The 18,110-nt window shown below is 39.5% G+C and overlaps 2 protein-coding genes across 2 annotated transcripts; one reads left to right on the top strand and one right to left on the bottom strand.

The window, feature by feature from the left end:
• Window positions 1-6,944: 6,944 nt before the first annotated feature.
• Window positions 6,945-14,401, top strand: LOC117288567 (transcription initiation factor IIA subunit 2-like). Its single transcript, XM_033769474.1, has 3 exons — window positions 6,945-7,055; window positions 10,845-10,949; window positions 12,937-14,401. The coding sequence occupies exons 1-3, from the start codon at window positions 6,984-6,986 to the stop codon at window positions 13,081-13,083; spliced, it is 324 nt and encodes a 107-aa protein (XP_033625365.1). The 5' UTR covers window positions 6,945-6,983; the 3' UTR covers window positions 13,084-14,401.
• A 288-nt stretch (window positions 14,402-14,689) lies between these two features.
• LOC117288267 (snRNA-activating protein complex subunit 5-like) lies at window positions 14,690-17,512 on the bottom strand. Its single transcript, XM_033769052.1, has 3 exons — window positions 17,311-17,512; window positions 16,152-16,247; window positions 14,690-15,986 (listed from the first exon to the last, which is right to left on the bottom strand). Exons 1-3 carry the CDS (start codon window positions 17,398-17,400, stop codon window positions 15,744-15,746), a joined length of 429 nt encoding a protein of 142 aa, XP_033624943.1. The 5' UTR covers window positions 17,401-17,512; the 3' UTR covers window positions 14,690-15,743.
• Between the last annotated feature and the right edge of the window lie 598 nt (window positions 17,513-18,110).

Raw genomic sequence — 18,110 nt, 5'->3', positions numbered from 1 at the left:
TACCCCTATTGTCCGGGTCGGATCTGTCAGGCGCCCGGTCGCCGCCTGCGTCTTTTTTGTCAACTGGGTTTCGTTTCTGATGATGGCAGTCAGCACTAGACAGAAATCTTTAGTTAGTGTCCACGGTACATGAGTTCACATTGTACACATCCGATCGGCAAACATCACAGAGAAAAACGGGAGTGCTTATAGCCGGAGTCACTAAACGGAACAGTGGCTTTCTTTCGTCTTGTTTCTACAGATCCACAATGGAACTACAAAGGAGGTTCTCGGAATTATGAGTTTTACAAATAGAATCACGCGGGTTTTGTTTATTCAGTTTATTTTATTTCATCCGGTGGAGCTCAATGCCAAACATGGTAAACAAACGGAGAATTTATGTTTTACGAGAGGGAATACAGGCCTGTTTGCTTCGTTTTTGAAAGGGGAAGGGCACCAGGGCATCTGTCCCTTGCTCCATTGTAAAGAGCACCCTGAGGAAATTGTAAATTTCTACTAGAGCATTTTAAGGGTATACCAAGGCAGTGACCAGGGGGCATGGAGACAATCGCCTTCGTGGCCTCCGTAAAGTATCACTGTCATGGGTTCCGAAAGAGCTGCGAAAAAAAGAGGAGCCTAAACAGTTGTTTAAATAACGGACACAGAAGTGGCTGCACTGGTGAGATTTTACACACTGTGTAATGTTATAAAAAAGATTCAGCTTATATCACACACGGCAGTGAAAACATCGACTTCTCATCCACATTTCCAACGTTTCGATAAGAAGGTGGTCTCCACCCCCATAACCAAGGCTATCAAACTATTCAATATACAAATCACAGTCATACGGTAATTATTGTCGAATTTAAACCTCTATCTTTACCAGAATCTGGATTAGAATGTTCGCGAAGATAGAGAGTCTATAAATAAAGAAACCGTTAGCACCTACATGTTGCACTCTACTCTAATTGACACATTACCAGAATCGCTGAAGTTTTTTATCCTGGATATAGACCGGCGACCATAAGACGTCCAGCATGCATGTATTAATGAGGAGTAGTCTGACAGCTTGTGATAACTACGCCTTCTTTATGTGAAGAGTGGTGAATAGAGGACTGTGTGAATAGCTTACTCTATTCAGACTTTTGGTGGTGAGAGACTACCGAAGAAAATACCCAATGTGGATGACAATGAAAGTAATTGCGGATCGCTCAGTTTGTCAGAGACCACATTAATTTTAGTTTTCACTACTTTGTCTTGGTTTCGTGGGAAGAAGTCACACATGAAAATGCTGTTCTATATAATGGCTAGGAGGCTGCAGACATGAACAAACATGTTCGAAAGTATAATACCTATAAAAGAAGGCATAAAGAACTGTGCTTGTATTTTTTCGGTTTTATAGCAAAATAGGGAACGCAAACTTATTGAGAGCAAACTTATTGGTCACCTGTAGGAAGACCCCACAATGTCGCTCTAGTAAAGATGTCTGTTTTTGTCTTGTGTGTCCGTTGTCTGTCTTCGCCCTGTATGTCATTCCCAAATCAAGCAAACGCTTACCGGGGCTTCCCTACTAGTATACCATTAGTGTATTCTGTCTTGAAGTATATCATTGTGTACGGTATCAAAACATTGTGTAAAAATAAAAATGGAAACAAAAATGTTGTTTAACTGAAATTGTTCGACCCACGTCACGAGTCAAAAAGAGCAACAAAACAGCTTCAAATAATTGCTTTGCGCCCTCACACACAGTATATTGTGCCATCCAACTTTGAACGGATCCACGAAGTCGGGAACGATTACGGATGTATCCGGTATTATATATTTTGGATAAGGTGCCGAGGGACGACTACTAGTATGGTTTCGCAATCCATCGGCATGGAACTAACTTGAGTGTGCGGATTATACACTCACGTGTCAGTTGGGGTACCAGATTGAGTTCGAAGGTTTGGTTTTTAAACTAACCGCTGATAAATCTTGCCTTTTTGAGATGATCCCCAACACGCAAATAAAGCAAGAAACAGTATTGAAATAACAAGCCCGCCCTCTTTTGATTTGATCGCTTTAATAAGTGATAACTCTTCGAGTGGCGTCAAAGCGTCAGTCTCCAATTTTAGGGACCCTTCCATCAAAGATATTAATACAATAATTGTTGTAAGTGACTGTGATAAAAATATCCACAGACATAAACTTTGCTCAACGGATAAACTTATTGAAGCACGAGGAGGAGTCTACAAGCGATTAATTTGACACACAAACCAAAATACATTCTGCCAGGAGAGGGCGCAAGTCACAATACTATAGGTTTGGTGATGTGTTAACATAGTACGCCCTTTTCTAAATTATGGCTTTGGCTTTGAATTCGGCTTCAGGCTCCGTCCTCTCGTCTGAAACTCTGGGCGCGTATACCCAAAGCACAATCAAAATTGTCAAAACAATCGCAGTGCCACTTCTACTTCTACTTCTACTTCGCTACTCGGCAAAGTCCCATGATGGGATATCACGCCAAGATTACGCACGCGTTTGACCGATGAAGCAACTAGGGTAGATTAAGAGTGGATTTGAACTGGGAGAGCGGGGCAGTGACAACAGGCACTGGGAGATTGTTCCATGCAGGGGTAATTCTTGGGAAAAAAAGAGTTTTTGTAGATGTTGGTGCGGGGAGAAAAGAGATTATATTTCAGTGGATGGTAACTGCGTGTTGATATACCGAGGGGAACAAGAGTCAGAAAGTTGAGTGGATTTATGGATGGTAGTTGGTTGTGAGAGATCCGATACATCATTGTAAGACTGGCATTTCTCCTACGGGTTTCCAGTGACTGCCAATTAAGCTCCTTGATCATAGATGAAACACTTTCCATAGAATGGTATTTATTGAGAACATTATCTGGCTGCTCGTCTCTGAATGGCTTCTATTTTGTTGATATTTGATCTTGTGTGTGGGTCCCATACACAACTGCAATATTCCAGGCGAGGGCGTACCAATGCTGTGTATGCACGTTCCTTGAGGTCCCTAGAGCAGTGTTTTAAGTTGCGTCGAACAAGGCCTAAGATTTTATTTGCACTAGTGGTGATTTTGTTGATGTGGTTGTTCCAGGATAGTTTATGAGACAGGAGGAGACCCAGGTAAGGATGTTCAGTGACTGTAGATAAAGACTCATCTCCTAGAAGGTAAGACGACTGTATATTGTTATGGAGCAGGGATAATTATAGTCATGCTATGACATTTCTCGACATTAAATTGGATATTCCACTTATCAGCCCAGGATTTTAAACTGTTAAGATCTCTTTGGAGAATGGTCTGGTCTTCTGCTTTGGAGATTGATCTGTAAATCAAGCAGTCATCTGCGAAGAGACGGATGTTAGATTGAATTGAGTCTGGGAGGTCGTTTATGAAAGTAAGGAAGAGGAGGGGACCGATAACTGTACCCTGAGGAATTCCTGAGCTTACATGGCACCAGTCAGAGGCTTCCCCATCCACGACAACTCGCTGGGATCTGTTTGTTAAGAAGGTTTGCAGCCAATGTAGGATGTTCTTACGAATGCCGTAGTGGTTAAGTTTGGAAATAAGTTTTTTGTGAGAGACCTTGTCGAAGGCCTTAGAAAAGTCCAATAATGATGGCATCAACTTGTTTACGATGATCTATGGCCAGAGCTAGGTCATTAACTGTCACGAGGAGTTGAGTTTGGCATGAATGCCCAGGACGGAAGCCGTGTTGAGCGGGATTCAAGATGGTATTGTCGTCATAGTGGTCCATGATGTGGCTGAAGATGATGTGTTCAAGAATCTTAGAGCATATAGATGTTATTGAGACGGGCCGGTAATTAGATGGTTTAGAACGATCCCCTTTTTTGAAGATTGGGGATACATTACCGAATAGCCAGTCCTGTGGTATTTCGCCTGTGTTCAGCGATTGCTCGAAAATTTTAGCAAGGATGGGTGCTATAACTCTGGCGTGATGTATGAGGATTCTAGCAGGAAGGTTATCTGGACCGGTAGCTTTACTAACATCAAGTGTCAGCAAAAGTTTGAGAACACCTTCTGTAGAAATGACCAAGTTTCCGATATCTGGATAAACCCTTCTTGGAGTAACTGATGGAGTAGTGTCGTCTACAGTAAAAACTGATTGAAATTGAGTGTTAAGAATGTTAGCCTTGTCCTTACTGCGAGTGGCAATATTGTTGCCTGTTTTAAGAGTAGAGATCCCTACTGAGTCATTGCGTTTAGATTTAATGTATCTCCAAAAGTGTTTCTGGTTTTTGTCACTTGGATCAGAGATAAGATTATTAGTATACTTCCAGTGGGCATCTTGGATTTTGCCCTGGACATTATTTCCTAAAGTCGCGGAATTTATTCCAGCTCCTTTCTCTATTGTGAGCTCTCGCTAGGTTGAAGAGCTGTTGTTTTTTCTTGATCAAACGCCTGATGTGTTGGCTAATCCATGGTAAGTTGTGGCGGGAGCTAGTATATTTAGATGGTATGTGCTTCCATAGTGTTAAGAATGTTAGTTTTTAGTAGGTCCCAGTTTTCCTCAACTGATCTGGTAAGCGGGTCCCCACAGAAAAACTGTTGACTAAAGGCGGCCATGTCCAGGTTGAAATTGCTGTGGTCACCTTTGCTAAAAAGATATACTTTGCGAGGTTTCTTTTTGTTGATTTTTGCTTCTAAGTTCATTCCAAGTGAGACAGCCTCGTGGTCGCTAATGCCTGCTTTTACTGAACAGTGGGTAATCAAGCTGGGATGCGACGTGAGGGTGACGTCAAGAATGTTTCTTGTAGGGCCGCTAATTCGTGTCGGGCTCCGGACTTGTTGTTCCAGGTCATGGACATTGCAGATTTTAAGCAGTAAGGAACATTTCGCTGAATCACATGCACCCGGTTTGACCGATGATGATGGCCAGTCAATATCTGGGAGGTTCAAATCACCTCCCAAAACGATGACAGCAGTTTTGTATTTTTGCTTTATTCTGTCGAGAGAGTCGTTGAGTTGGTGAATATTTAGTATGTCTGTCTTTGGTGGGCGGTAAAGGGATCCAACAAGAAGCGGTTTATGACCACGGATGCAAATGTGAATCCACAACAGTTCGGCATCAGTGTCTAAAAAGTCACATTTAAAAGGAAGCAGGTTTTCCCTAATCATAATAAACACCCCCCCCCACCCCCTCGGAGGTTACGATCCTTTCTGAAGATAGAGAAACCTGAAGGTACAATTTCACTGTCCGAGATCGAGTCATCAAGGTGCGACTCGGTACCGATAACGATATCTGACTTCTCACATTCGATGGTACTCTTGAGGATAATGTGTTTGTTTTTAAGGCTGTTGCAGTTCACAATGGTGATTTTAATGTTATTTTTGGGAGGTTGTTTGTGCTGGTTTTGGCGAGTCAAAAGAATTAGAAAGGGACACAATGGAGGAGTTATTCAGCAGCGATGAACTAAAGGATGGCATGCCGCAGTTACAACAGATCCATGATAACGATGAATTGCACAGGGCATTGTAGACCTCTGATGACATGTTCATACAAGAAACGTGGAACCATTAAATTATCACAATTATTGTCGCAGCAGACAGCTCTTTGTCCCCATCGAACTGCTTTGTTGCAAAGGGTACAAGGGTATTTAACAGTACGTGGACCTGGGTTAAGTTCGGTGTCGCCTGCCAGGATCAGCAAAAATAGCTATGCACCATTTGTTGGATGCAATATTTAGTGAAGATCTAAACAAGCGGAGGCGTGTATCGACGATAAGGTTGGGGGAGAGAAGGATTGGTCTGTATTGCTGACTAAGTGTGGTCCTACATGTAAGCAAGTTTATTGGAGGTGTGTTGCGAGTTTTAACAAGTGGGTGGTTAATGGCAACAGAGTCATTGAAATGGGCAGAAAACCCGAGGACAGAGAGTAGTAAAATAATGCTACCCAAGAAAACATTAGACGGCATACTGACAACAACAAGCAGTAGTAAAAAAAAAAGTTGATAAAAATGGAAATTCCTCACCCAATAAACTAGCAGTGTAGAGGTCGATGGACGAAAGATGGAGACACTCACAGAGGGTTCCGTTTCGGTCCAAGCTGGTTCAGACTGGGTGATGGCAGCTAAAAACACAGTTAAAAAGCTGGAAGAGACAATCCTCAGCAAATCTCTGGTCGAGACCCCGTACTGAATATCGAGTGTCTGAAGAAACAATGGCGACAGGGGTGGTGTTGGTCGCAGTTTTAGAAGGACTCACAAAGATCGAACGACGAAAGATACAGCTGGTTACAGCAACACACAGAAAACGACGAGACAACATCCAAAATACGAGCAAAATACTTGGAGGTTCTATCAACGTCGTATTGGGGGTGGGGGGGGGGGTGTGCAACGCCCTCCAGAAGACAATCAGAGCATACTGATCGGAACGTCAAGTTGAAACCAACGGTTCTTTTCAGAACCACCCCAACTCATTTCATTACATCATGGTGTTACCGCAAACCTTTCCATTATTGAATTTCCACCATGCAAAGTTTCAAATCCTACATAACTAATGATAAGTTTCACAGCCTGGTGCGGTCATGAGGGTTACATTTACTGCAACTTACTTTTGAGCTCATGAGGAGATCGATTTGATAAAATTTTTTTTAACATAATTTTTTTTCTCCATGACATGGGATCCAAATAATTGCTTTTAGCTTGGCAAGTTTGGGGATAGGTGTTTTATGGTGATATTATTTTTCGGGCTACATTTGGGGATAACGGAAACATTCTTAGCGGCTGACCTGACATATAATTTATGGGAAATTGACACATCATTAAGATTTACAAATACAGAGAAACTCATCGATAAAGCTCATCCAAAGTAGACCGACTGGTATGGGCCGAGCATCAGAGCAAACACTTGTTTACGGTCGTGCTATTTAGCGCCCTCTCTTTATTTTTCCCCCTTTTTTACAGCACATTGTTTATTGAGGGCGCTCTTTTCCTCGACTGTTTTTTTTATATAAACCAGTGACAAGCGCTGAAGAAGTCTCACAATGAGCTATCAGGTTTACAGAAATACTTCATTGGGAAACAGCTTACAAGAAAGTTTAGACGAATTGATTCAGGTAAATACATCCTTTAACATCTGTAGAATAACCTGTGCGTAATTTAATATCTATGTGTGAAATTGTTTGGTTGTAAAAGATCAGAGGACGTCTGTTTATACAGCGGTAATCCATCTATCTATTGCTTGGACGAGTCGACCTAAACTTTAATAAAGAAGGGGTGGTTTGGGGGCGGGGGGTAGTTGTAGGGGGACGGGACAAGTAAATCACCCACTTACATGTATGTAGTGAATGGTTGTTGTTGCGAGTATCCATAGCCACACAGCCGGCCAATATATATTGTATTGGCATGATTGGTAGCCATTGTTTTCAAATGTCTTGTCTGTAATTAGTGTTATTCATTACCGCGTGAGAGCTGTTTGCCCCGTAGTCACTTTTTGTTAATGGGAAACTGTGACCACCTGAACGTGCACAACGGTATAGGGAGATTGGTGGTGCGGAGGGATATAGATTTAACCAATGTCAGGGCTGTATGCTTCGTTTTTGAAAGGGCAAGGGCACCAAGGCATTTTCTTCTTGGTATAGGGCACCCTATGATGAAATTGCAAATTTGTACTGGAGCATTTCAAGGGTACCAAGGCAATAACCATGGGACACGGAGGCAATCGCCTTCGTTGCCTCCGTGAGGTATTACTATTATTTATTAGGCCTGCAATGTAGATCGTTTCATTCATAAAAATAAACGGAACTACTTTCAAGATGGACTTTTTCTCTTGCGATTGATATGTAATTTGGCGTCCGTTTTGCTTGCCGTGTTTGTGAAAAACTTACCTCTAAATCACAACAATTCCTGCTTTCTCCGCTAAAATTAATTGAGAGCTGTAAGTAATTATCCACTTATGGCCCCATAATGAACCGAAAATGACAGTTAGATGAGTATTTAATTATGTTATTACGTTTTAAATTAAAACTGTAAGTTATCGCGCTTTTTCGCGCTTTATTGTCAAACTTGTATGATACGGCCTCAATTCGCAAGGGAAATTGGCCATTGTGTGTCACAGCGAAAACATTGCACTGGTTCCCAGCCGCACTGTCACTCATTTGTTGTATAGGTGCTGGTACTCACGGGTAAACGTAAACAAACATGTAGGCCTATATTTTCCCATGGGGTTTGTTGAATATTGTAATTGAAAGATGAAGAACATTCTCATGATTTTTAAACTTATTCTAAAGAGGATTTTTATGTTATTTTGGCATGAAAAACATATGCATTGTAGTATTAAATTGTGAAAAATTTCCCCCTTAAAAAAAAATCATTTTAATAACCATAAATTTCACTGTACTGTTAGTACAAAAGTTGATTTTTTAAGTCAAACAAAAACAGTTTTTGTTGTATTAGTTTTTACATAGGGCCTACATTACAAAAAACTACGAGGGTATAATATTGTTCTTTATTAAACAAATAAGGTACAAAGTAAAGATCAATTATGACAGGCTTGCTCGGTTTTCTTTTCTTTTAAGACTTTATTTCATTTACACTACATCTACATCCTTTTATGCTTTCTTTTGCTTCGCAAATGAATGACAAAGCTGGCTCGCCATCTTTATCATCATTTTGCGGCTGCTTTCTTTCTCTTGTTGGAGAGTTTTGCTGTATAAAAAAATGGAAATTAAGTAGTTAGAATACAAACGTAGCTTTTATCAAGTTGAACATTCCTTAAAAAACACGCTAAAAAAGGCTGTTTCGTTAGTTGACCCAGAATGTAACCCTTGAACTTTTATTGAACTTTGAGGTCAAACTCTTCAAAGGTCATTTGGAGAGTAGATTGAACCAGGGAGGAAATTGAACCTTCATTACCTGAACTGAACCCCTTCACTAACAGATAAATGATGTGCATGTGCAATGCAATTCAGTATTTAAATATTTGTATTGGTATACTGTGTTACATCTATAGTGTACAGGGTCACAAAAAATTGTTATGTAAACACGGTGAAATATTTTGACCTTTGACCTTCCATAAGTCCGGTTCTCATGAACCGATCCCTACAAGTAAAGTGGCAAAATGATATTCACAAAGAGCTCTATCCAATGAGACTACTTACAGCTCAATCAGAGCAAATCTGTATAATTTGTAGTTGTAGTTGTACTTTTGTAGACAGTAGTTAGGGAGATTCACTAAATTTTAAACAACATCTGGGATAACTTTCCGTATGGCTTTTTCACATATTTTTACAAAAAGGGATATCTCATTGAGGTAAATTAGATATTATTTCATATCGAATGAAAAAGTGGTGGCGCCATACGGAAACTTTTCCCAACATCTGATTAGATTACTTTTGACATAGCTGGATCGGGTTGAGTCATGCAAACCCAAGTCACGGCAGGTCAAAGTTTAAAAATGTTGCCATTTTTTTCATTAACAAAAAGTGTGATTTTTTTTGTACTGTAATTATGTAGCATACATGCATGTGAATTTATTAAAAAATTTCAATTTTTTTTAATTAAATTTATTTTGTTGATTTTTGTAATTAATTGTTGTAATAATTATATTTGTTTGTTAGAATCTTGAATAAATTGTACAAAACTAAGTCAAATATTGTATTTTGTTCAAGCAAACATGTTGGCCAATCACTGTATCAGCGGCACGCATAGCGAGACACCGGCCTGTAAAAGTTTGGGAAATCCCCGCAGTATCGCTGTCTTGAAAAGGCGATCGCAACAGACCGCGATGGCCAATTGTTAAAAAAAAAAAACATTTGTAGCTTTAATTCCACTATTTTGAGTTGTCATTCAGGCAACAACTTTCATTCTAATTTTGCGCTTTTCCTTAAAGTTTAAGTACAAATGTGCACGTATCAGTCTTTCTTCTCCACCAACACTTCAAAATATTTTGTCTAATTTCTCTGTGATGGGCATAAAAGGTTTCAGAAGAGGGCCATCTTGAAAGTAGATCTGGTTATTTTCATGAATGAACCTTGTAACATCAAATAAAATCCAATATCCTTGCGCATGTCTTACACCAAACTGAGCGCTACACACCGCGCGACCAACTCTACCTTGCCGCAAAAACCACAGCCAAAATGAGTGATGCTGCCCGAGGGCGCCCTCTATTGGTAGTGACCCTCCCTACAGTAGTTAAGCTTGGGCGATATCACGATATTATCGAATATCGCGATATTAATTTGGAAACGATTTCGATATCGGATGGATTTGGTTTTAATCGAAATATTGATATATCGCGATATCGATTAAAAATCGCGATGTATTTGCTAGCTGAGACATCTTGCACCCCATAGGTTTGGAGTAAAACCAGAAGAATAGGTCATTAGAACACCTCTCTTATGCTATGACTGTCTCTTCTACAACTTTCACTTGGAGTTTGAAGACTGATGATGTCAAATTTAATTAATCGCGATTATATCGAATATCGCGATATAATGTCGGCGATATCGTGATTAAAATAAATCGATATCGCCCAAGCTTAACAGTAGTGTAGTGTTAAAACATGTTTTGCTTTTTCAATATATTATAATTATAAATAGTAAATACTAGGCCTATTAATAGCAGTATTATTGTATTTAAGTTATAAATTTCAGTATTGGTATGTTTTATTTTTTGAAGACATTTCTACTCAAACTTATTTTCAGTCACCATTGCTGCCCAATTATCGCTGAGTGGTTTTGGAAAATGATACTTGGGCAAAGTGCTAACTTACTTTGCCAAAGTAATTATTTGAACTCAGGTCTAGTGCGTAGTAGGTATTTCTAGCCCTACATTTACCTTGGTATCCCTGCTTTCCCCAAAGTTTGACTAACATAACGCTTTTCTTGACTTTTTGTTTCAAACAGACCCAGCAGATCTCACCTCATCTTGCCCTAAACGTTCTGCTCAAGTTTGATCGTTCTATAAACGATGCGTTGTCAAATAGACTACGGAATAAAGTGAATTTCAAGGTAAAGTCTTGACAATTTATTGGCTCCCCTTAACGGACCTCTCCAAAGATTGGTTCAAAGTGAGCTACAGAGGGCAGCATTTGTTTCACAAGTTTATAGCCAGAGGTTTAACACCAAGTTCAGTTGTTGAGCGCAATCTTTCAAGGTGTGCATTAAAATTTCTTCGCGTGTTGTTTTTGATGAAGCAAACTTTGTACCATAAATTAAAAATTTACATTTTTGTACAACTTGGGCGCAATCTTCATGTTTCAACCATAATTCTGACCACCAACGTGAAAAACAAGCTGTAGCAATATGTTTTACCTCCATAGCTTAGAAGGGTAATTGAAGGGTAAGAATTGTTGAACTGCTGACTTTCTGTCAGAAGAATATTTTTGTCCTAAACTTGAGTAAAGACAAGTGTTAACATGGTTGCATATAATATGAACTGTGAGTGCAGAATTGCTTGTTATAAAGCGCCACCTTTATGCAAAGTGCTGATCAATGGTGTGCAATTAAGTTAAGGCCAAATAAACAATAATACTCAGTTGATCATCCCCTCCAACATGTCCAACATCCTTTTTTGAGGCGGCATCCTTTTTTTAAAATATTTTTTATTTAACTTTTTTTTCTTCAAAAAGACAAATTTAAAATGCTTGGCAGCCACCTTTGAAAAAAAAAAATGGCCCTCATCCTCCTCTTCTTTGTAACAACCAGACGATCAACTGGTACTATTTTTACTTGGCCTAAACTGTGTTGGTGGTCTGCTGAGGGCGCCATCAAGAGTATTTTTATCACTTCCGGGGGTATATGCGATTTGTCGAGCACAGTTTCAATAGGCGTTCTGTCACTTTTGTTGCACCGTAGTTTTAAGTTGCTTTAGAGGTGGGTTGTATCGGCTCCTTCAAATGTCTTATTGTCCGTGATGGATTAGATGTGTGTGTTGTTAATGTGTTCCGGTCTTTCATATCTGTTTTGGGTACGAATGAATATACCCCCGGAAGTGATTGAGAGCGCCCTCACGCGGTCAAAAAATATGGCCCATTGTCTATAACAGATATATCGCACAATTTTAATTTGCCTGCTCAAGCTTGAACTTAAAAACTGTGCATGCAATTTAAACTACACGATATAATAATAAAGAACATAAACAAAAAGCTTAAAGGTAGTGGACACTATTGGTTATTGTCAAAGACTAGCCTTCACAGTTGGTGTATCTCAAAATATGCATAAAATAACAAACCTGTGAAAATTTGAGCTCAATCGGTCATCCAACTTGCGAGATAATAATGAAAGAAAAAAACACCCTTGTCACACGAAGTTGTGTGCGTTTAGATGGTTGATTTCTAGACCTCAAATTCTAATCTGAGGTCTTGAAATCAAATTCGTGGAAAATTACTTCTTTCTCGAAATCTATGGCACTTCAGAGGGAGCCGTTTCTCACAATGTTTTGTACCATCAACCTCTCCCCATTACTCATCACCAAGTAAGGTTTTATGCTAATAATTATTTTGAGTAATTACCAATAGTGTCCACTGCCTTTAAATAGAGTAAGGCTTAAAGACATGGACACTATTGGTAACTTTCAAAGACTAGTCTTCACAGTTGGTGTATCTCAACATGCTTAAAATAAAAAAACCTGTGAAAATTTGAGCTCAATTGGTCGTTGAAGTTGCGAGATATTAACGAAAGATAAAAACACCCTTGTCGCACCATGGTCCGCGAAGTTGTGTGCTTTCAAATGCTTGATTTTGAGACCTCAAATTCTAAACCGGAGGTTTTGAAATCAAGCTCATGGAAAATTACTTCTTTCTCGAAAACTACGTGTACGTCACTTCAGAGTTTCTTCTCACAATGTTTTATACTATCAACTTCTCCCCATTACTCATAATCAAGAAAGGTTATTTAATGATTTTGAGTAATTACATGACCCAATAGTCTCCACTGCCTTTAATGGATCACAGAATAATTTAAATTTTGTTTTTGGCCTTCTTCCTTAAACAAACAGGGACGCCTGAACACCTACCGTTTCTGTGACAATGTTTGGACGTTTGTACTCAACGATGTGGACTTCAAAAATGGTGATTCGATCGCCGTTGACAAAATCAAGATTGTTGCCGTAGACGGAAAGAATTCCAATCTGCCAGCGGATTAACACTGTCCTTGATTAACATCATCCGATAACACCTATATTAAGAAAACACTTGATAACTTTACTGGGTGGGGCAGTCGGAAAACCAGAGATGGATTTGGTGGAAGCTAGAGGGTATGGCACATGCAAGGGGAACAGAGATTTGTAGATGGACCGTTTTGCACTTGGGAGACCTACATGTACCTGCCTTCACAGTTATTTGTTTTGATTTGGGGTTGAACAAAGAAAAATTGACTTGGAGCGACTGCACTGTTAATACATCTATTCCTCCGTTAAAAAAAAAAAAATTGCTGATTTTATTTCATTTTGGTTTTCTCAACACCCTACTCAATTTGGCAATTTTTTTTAAAGATTTGGTTTGGTTTCATAAAAGAAGTAAGGAAAAACAACATTTATCCATAAGTTGTGTTTCCTTTTATACTTAGGTGCACACAATGTGAATATAGGAAAATTTAAACTCAAGACATGAGTCACATGACCAAGGTCAAATTTCATAAAGCTGTTAAGCAGAAAATTCTGCATCGCAATTTTCTCTGCTAAGCAAGAAATGAGTGGGTACCAGTCACGGCAATGGTAATTGTAATGTATTTTGCCTGGTAACCTATTTTTGCTGAGTAAGAGTTTTTGTGCTTAGCAAGTTTTTGTGCTCGCATTTATGAAATTGGGCCCCGTTACTCAAGTCAGTTATATGTTGAGGTTGTTTGCTGTTGATATGGCTACAATGGTCTGTAGAGTTGGGTGATAAACCACTTCACGTCAGAAGATGTGTTTTCCCGCCATTTTTAGAACAAGTTCTGATTTTCCTCAATTTTTTAGCCAACAGCTGAACAGTTGTGTCCATTGGGACTCTTTTCTGGCATTCACCTACTGTACCTGTACAAAGCGGAACAACAGAGTCTGGAATACATGCCTTGTAAAATCCCTTTCCGAGGATTATTCCTGATTCTAGACCGTTGTCCTGCCTGTTGTTGTGCCAATGTGGTAGCAGTTGTGTGTCATTATATAATATTCCACGCAATGGGCGAGTGCCTACTTAATGTTCTTCCCTTGAAAATTCTCTTTCTCATAATCTCAACAAATTTCTGAAATATAGTACCACTGCATGGTTTGGCGTAGACATATTTTAAGAATTCTGGCGTGAAGTGGTTAAGCATGCTATTAAGTGAATACAACAGAGGTATTTATTGATTTTGTAAACAGAATTCAAAGACATTAACTTTTAAAAAGGCATTTTATTATCATGAATATTTAAAAGAGTAGTTTGTAACAATAGTTTTATTTTAGACTCTGAATAAAGTAGTCTTCAGCTCAAAAATTCTGATCGGGATTTATGTTATAGTTTTTTATTTACACTTTCAAATAGAAATCTTGGATTATGAGGTTCCTTTTGTTAAAATTCAAAATAAATGTAGATCTTACTTATTTTCAGGGGTGCGAGTCATTAATAACGAAAAGTCTGAAGCTTGGATACTAGGTACATGTATGTTGAAATGATGCCATTCTACTGTTTGGTAACCCCTGGGGGTTATAGATTTCAAGGAGCTTTGGGGAACAGTATCCAAAGCACTAGAAAAGCAGACCAATGAGCAGGATTTCTTTATTTGAGGAAAAAAAAATTGTCTTCACCAGGCCGACATAAAGTCTGAATTCAGCCAAAAGTCTGAACAATCTCATCCCTGTACTATAGCTACAACGATGTAGGGGCTTCGTTAGACTAGCAACCATGTCCAATGCTCAATTCCCCTCTATACCATTTCTTGGACTCAGGTTCTGTAACTAACAGAATGTTGGTTTGAATCCTGGCAAGGTCAGTTGCGAGCAAGGCACTTTACTATAATTGCTTCTCTCCACCCAGGAGTACAAATGGGTACAGGCGAGAGCTGGGGAATAGCCTGGGATGGACTGGTACTTTTCCTGGGAGAATAAAGATATTCCCATTCTCAGTCAATTATTAACGCCAAGGGAATAGATATAAACATATTGGCCCAGGACAGATTTTTACTTTGGGTTCTTTTGGTTGGTAAAACAGTTTGTAACAGCTAATTCCATTTTCTCAATATCCAACTTTTAGTCAAAAATCAAGAATGTTCTCCATCATTTTCCCCCCAAAAGCCATTATTGTTGTAGTTTTATCTTTCTTGTATCTGCTGCAATTTATACCATAGGTCCTTCTGTTTCATTTAGCCTTTCTAGAAAGACTCTGCCTTAGTCCAAACCTTAGGCCATTTACTATGTTTGCATTTCATACCATGGATGGTAAGGCAGTTCACAGTTTGAGTCAAAATTAAGAATATTCTCCAAACCCCGTCGTCATAGTGTTCTCTTTCCTGCATCTGCTGGCATGAGTTTTATTAGCTCCATTTATACCAAAGATCCTTTTGGTCCATTTAGCCTTTCGAGAAAGACTCTGCTTGGGTTGAAACCAGTGTTGCAGCTAGACCAATTTTAGTGGCGGGTGGTTCAACAAAATGATTCATGTAAATGGGGCCATCATTGCTGAAATGCAAACTTGGAGAAATCTGTCTCGGGCAACACAGTGTATTTTCTCAGAGAGCTGGGCAAAAATTGTTAGTCCTGGGCAGGCTCGCCCAGCATCGCCCACCGTGGCTACAACACTGGTTGAAACGTCAGGACATTATGCCGAAGGTCGGTTGGTGAAGTTCTCAAAAGTCATCGTCGTAGTGATGGCCTTCTTGCATCTGCTGCATCAGTGTCATCAGCTCTGTGTTGATCCCATCCTCCATGTCGCAATCTCCACTCTCCTCTTCCGACTCTTCTTCTTCTTCATCTTCTTCCTCCTCAGCATGAACCGGCTCCTTCATAAGATGTTGTTGGGACGATGACTGCGATTGGAGGTCCTCTAGTGGTACTTTGTTCACTGAGTCGTCATCCACTAGTGCTGTCTGCTGTAATTGGTCAAAAGCCAGTTATTCTTGGTTATTCAATAATATAACATAGTACAGGCCAGTCCTACTGCACATAGGAGGGGAAGAAATGTTGCCAATAATGCAAAGTTTCAATTTTTGAATCTAGTTTTATTTAATAGTAGAAATGATATCTTTATTTCTTACCTCTAAAATAGCTTTATGACTTTGCAAAAAAGATGACTGATCCTGGAAACCTTGAGACGAATCTCTCATCAGACTCTTCAAATAAAGCTCTTCATGCTGGAAATAATTCATAAGTATAGTATGTAATGTCATCTTTGAAAGGGCACGGGACGTTTTAATTATGCAAAGGGCACCTCCAATGGAAAATCTAAAGTCTGCGGGAAACTTTTGAAGGGGCACAAGGCCAAGACATGGGGCAACAGTGACGACTATGGCCTCTGTGTAATTACCAGGCCTTAGAAATACCTGATCATTGATTAGACCCCGTAACTTGGGCACTCTGCTCCTTTAAAAAAAAAAAAATGTCATTTGTACAACCAATATTGATAATGTAAAATTAAAAGTACAGTTAAGAGTACAGTACAGTCCTAGACCTGACAAAGTATAGGAGTCCAACCTGGGCGTACAGTCCCAGTTACTGGGTCTAATCATTATCAGCACTGAACATGCGCAGCACTCGACTGTAAGTAAGATTTTTGCTTTGGGGAATTCCAAATCAAATAAATTCAAATTGAACCAAACAATTTATGAATTTCAGAAATCAGACATAATTTCCCTCAAACATGACAAACCAGAAAAAGGTACATTAATTTTCCTAATTTATTATTAAAACTTACTATTTGTTACTTAACAATGATTTGAACAAACATCATTCACTAAAAAACAACTAGGTCTATCTAGGGCCTAACTTTTAAGACGTTTTAAATAATAAATGCGCATTAATATTATTAATTATGGGAATCTGTAGTTAGTAATGAGCAAGCACACGAACTTGGGTATTTTTTTAATTTTTAATTTTAAAGAAGTGCCTGCTCCCCCTTCGCTGCCCCCCTTCCCCGCCCTCCCCGGACATGACTTCTGTCGCCTCTGTCTGTGCTGTGGCTGTGTGTGTTTTTTGCTGGTGTTATAAAAACTATAAGGTTATTGTGTGGTGGGGGCGGTTAGCTGTCACTGTTACAGTGTCAGCTATCAGCTCAGCATGCTCAGTCATCAGTGACGCTGACAGTGATCACTGGTGACGACAGTGAGTGAGTGTCACTGTCAGTGTCACTGTGTCACTGTCACTGCTGTCAGTGAGTCAGTGTCAAGTAAATAAAAGAAAACAAAAGTTGAATCTCACCTTTAATCGAGTAGCTTGCTCGGTGATCATGTTTTTTATATCTTTCAAAGCTTTCTCTTCTTCTTTCAGATATTTCAGTTTTGCTAACATGACTAGCTAAAGTAAGTTTAACACGACTTTTGATTCGTGTATTTTTGGCACACCGACCGGATTAATCGTTCATGGGCGCAGCCATCTTTTAATTCAACTGGTGCTTGGCGGATGTACCAGAAACAAGGGAGTAGAAAGAGTACCAGCCACGAAGGAAGAAAATACTTCAAACTATGGCGCCCTCTAGTGAAATAGTGATTATTTTCCTGGCATGTTTTATTATACGGTCGCGTTTTATTATAAAGTTCTCTGCACTACAAAGTTGCCACTGTCGCAATGCTTTTGAATGGAAAAATGTTTATTTCTCTAAATCAACTCATTTAGTAAATCCTTAAAAAACAAGGGGCAAAAATTATATATATATTTTTGAGGATGGCAAATCTAAACAGCAAAAGAATTGCGCCCGGCCCCGGACGGATGCGCTTAGATGTACGGACGCACCTGTAAAATGAAGGGTGCGTTCGTTTAGCTTCCCTGGGTCGACCCCGGTGTGTGGCGGTTTTTTTTCCCAGGACGAACGTAGGCAAATAATTACCCACGTTCGCCCTAGTAAAAAACCCACCACATACCGGGGTCGACCCAGGGAAGCTAAACGAACGCACCCGTTGGGGGAAGGGGGCCTACGCATTTTGGGCAGCGGCAACAATAATATTGGATCAGAATGGATATCTCTCTAACAATCTAAGTTTCTTTATTGAAAGCTTGGGGGA

This window comes from Asterias rubens, chromosome 3 (assembly GCF_902459465.1).
Source record: "Asterias rubens chromosome 3, eAstRub1.3, whole genome shotgun sequence".
Lineage (NCBI taxonomy): Eukaryota > Metazoa > Echinodermata > Asteroidea > Forcipulatida > Asteriidae > Asterias > Asterias rubens.
Note: the sequence above shows the minus strand (reverse complement) of the source record. Positions and strands in the feature narration are given on the sequence as shown.

Bases quoted from the DNA above. Each gene is read 5' to 3' on its own strand.
- LOC117288567 (XM_033769474.1), top strand. From the start codon at position 6,984: ATGAGCTATCAGGTTTACAGAAATACTTCATTGGGAAACAGCTTACAA. The intron at 7,056-10,844 runs GTAAATACATCC...TGTTTCAAACAG, and splicing joins GTTTAGACGAATTGATTCAG to ACCCAGCAGATCTCACCTCA. The intron at 10,950-12,936 runs GTAAAGTCTTGA...TTAAACAAACAG, and splicing joins GGAATAAAGTGAATTTCAAG to GGACGCCTGAACACCTACCG.
- LOC117288267 (XM_033769052.1), bottom strand. From the start codon at position 17,400: ATGTTAGCAAAACTGAAATATCTGAAAGAAGAAGAGAAAGCTTTGAAA. The intron at 16,248-17,310 runs GTGAGATTCAAC...AATTATTTCCAG, and splicing joins AGCAAGCTACTCGATTAAAG to CATGAAGAGCTTTATTTGAA. The intron at 15,987-16,151 runs GTAAGAAATAAA...GACCAATTACAG, and splicing joins GTCATAAAGCTATTTTAGAG to CAGACAGCACTAGTGGATGA.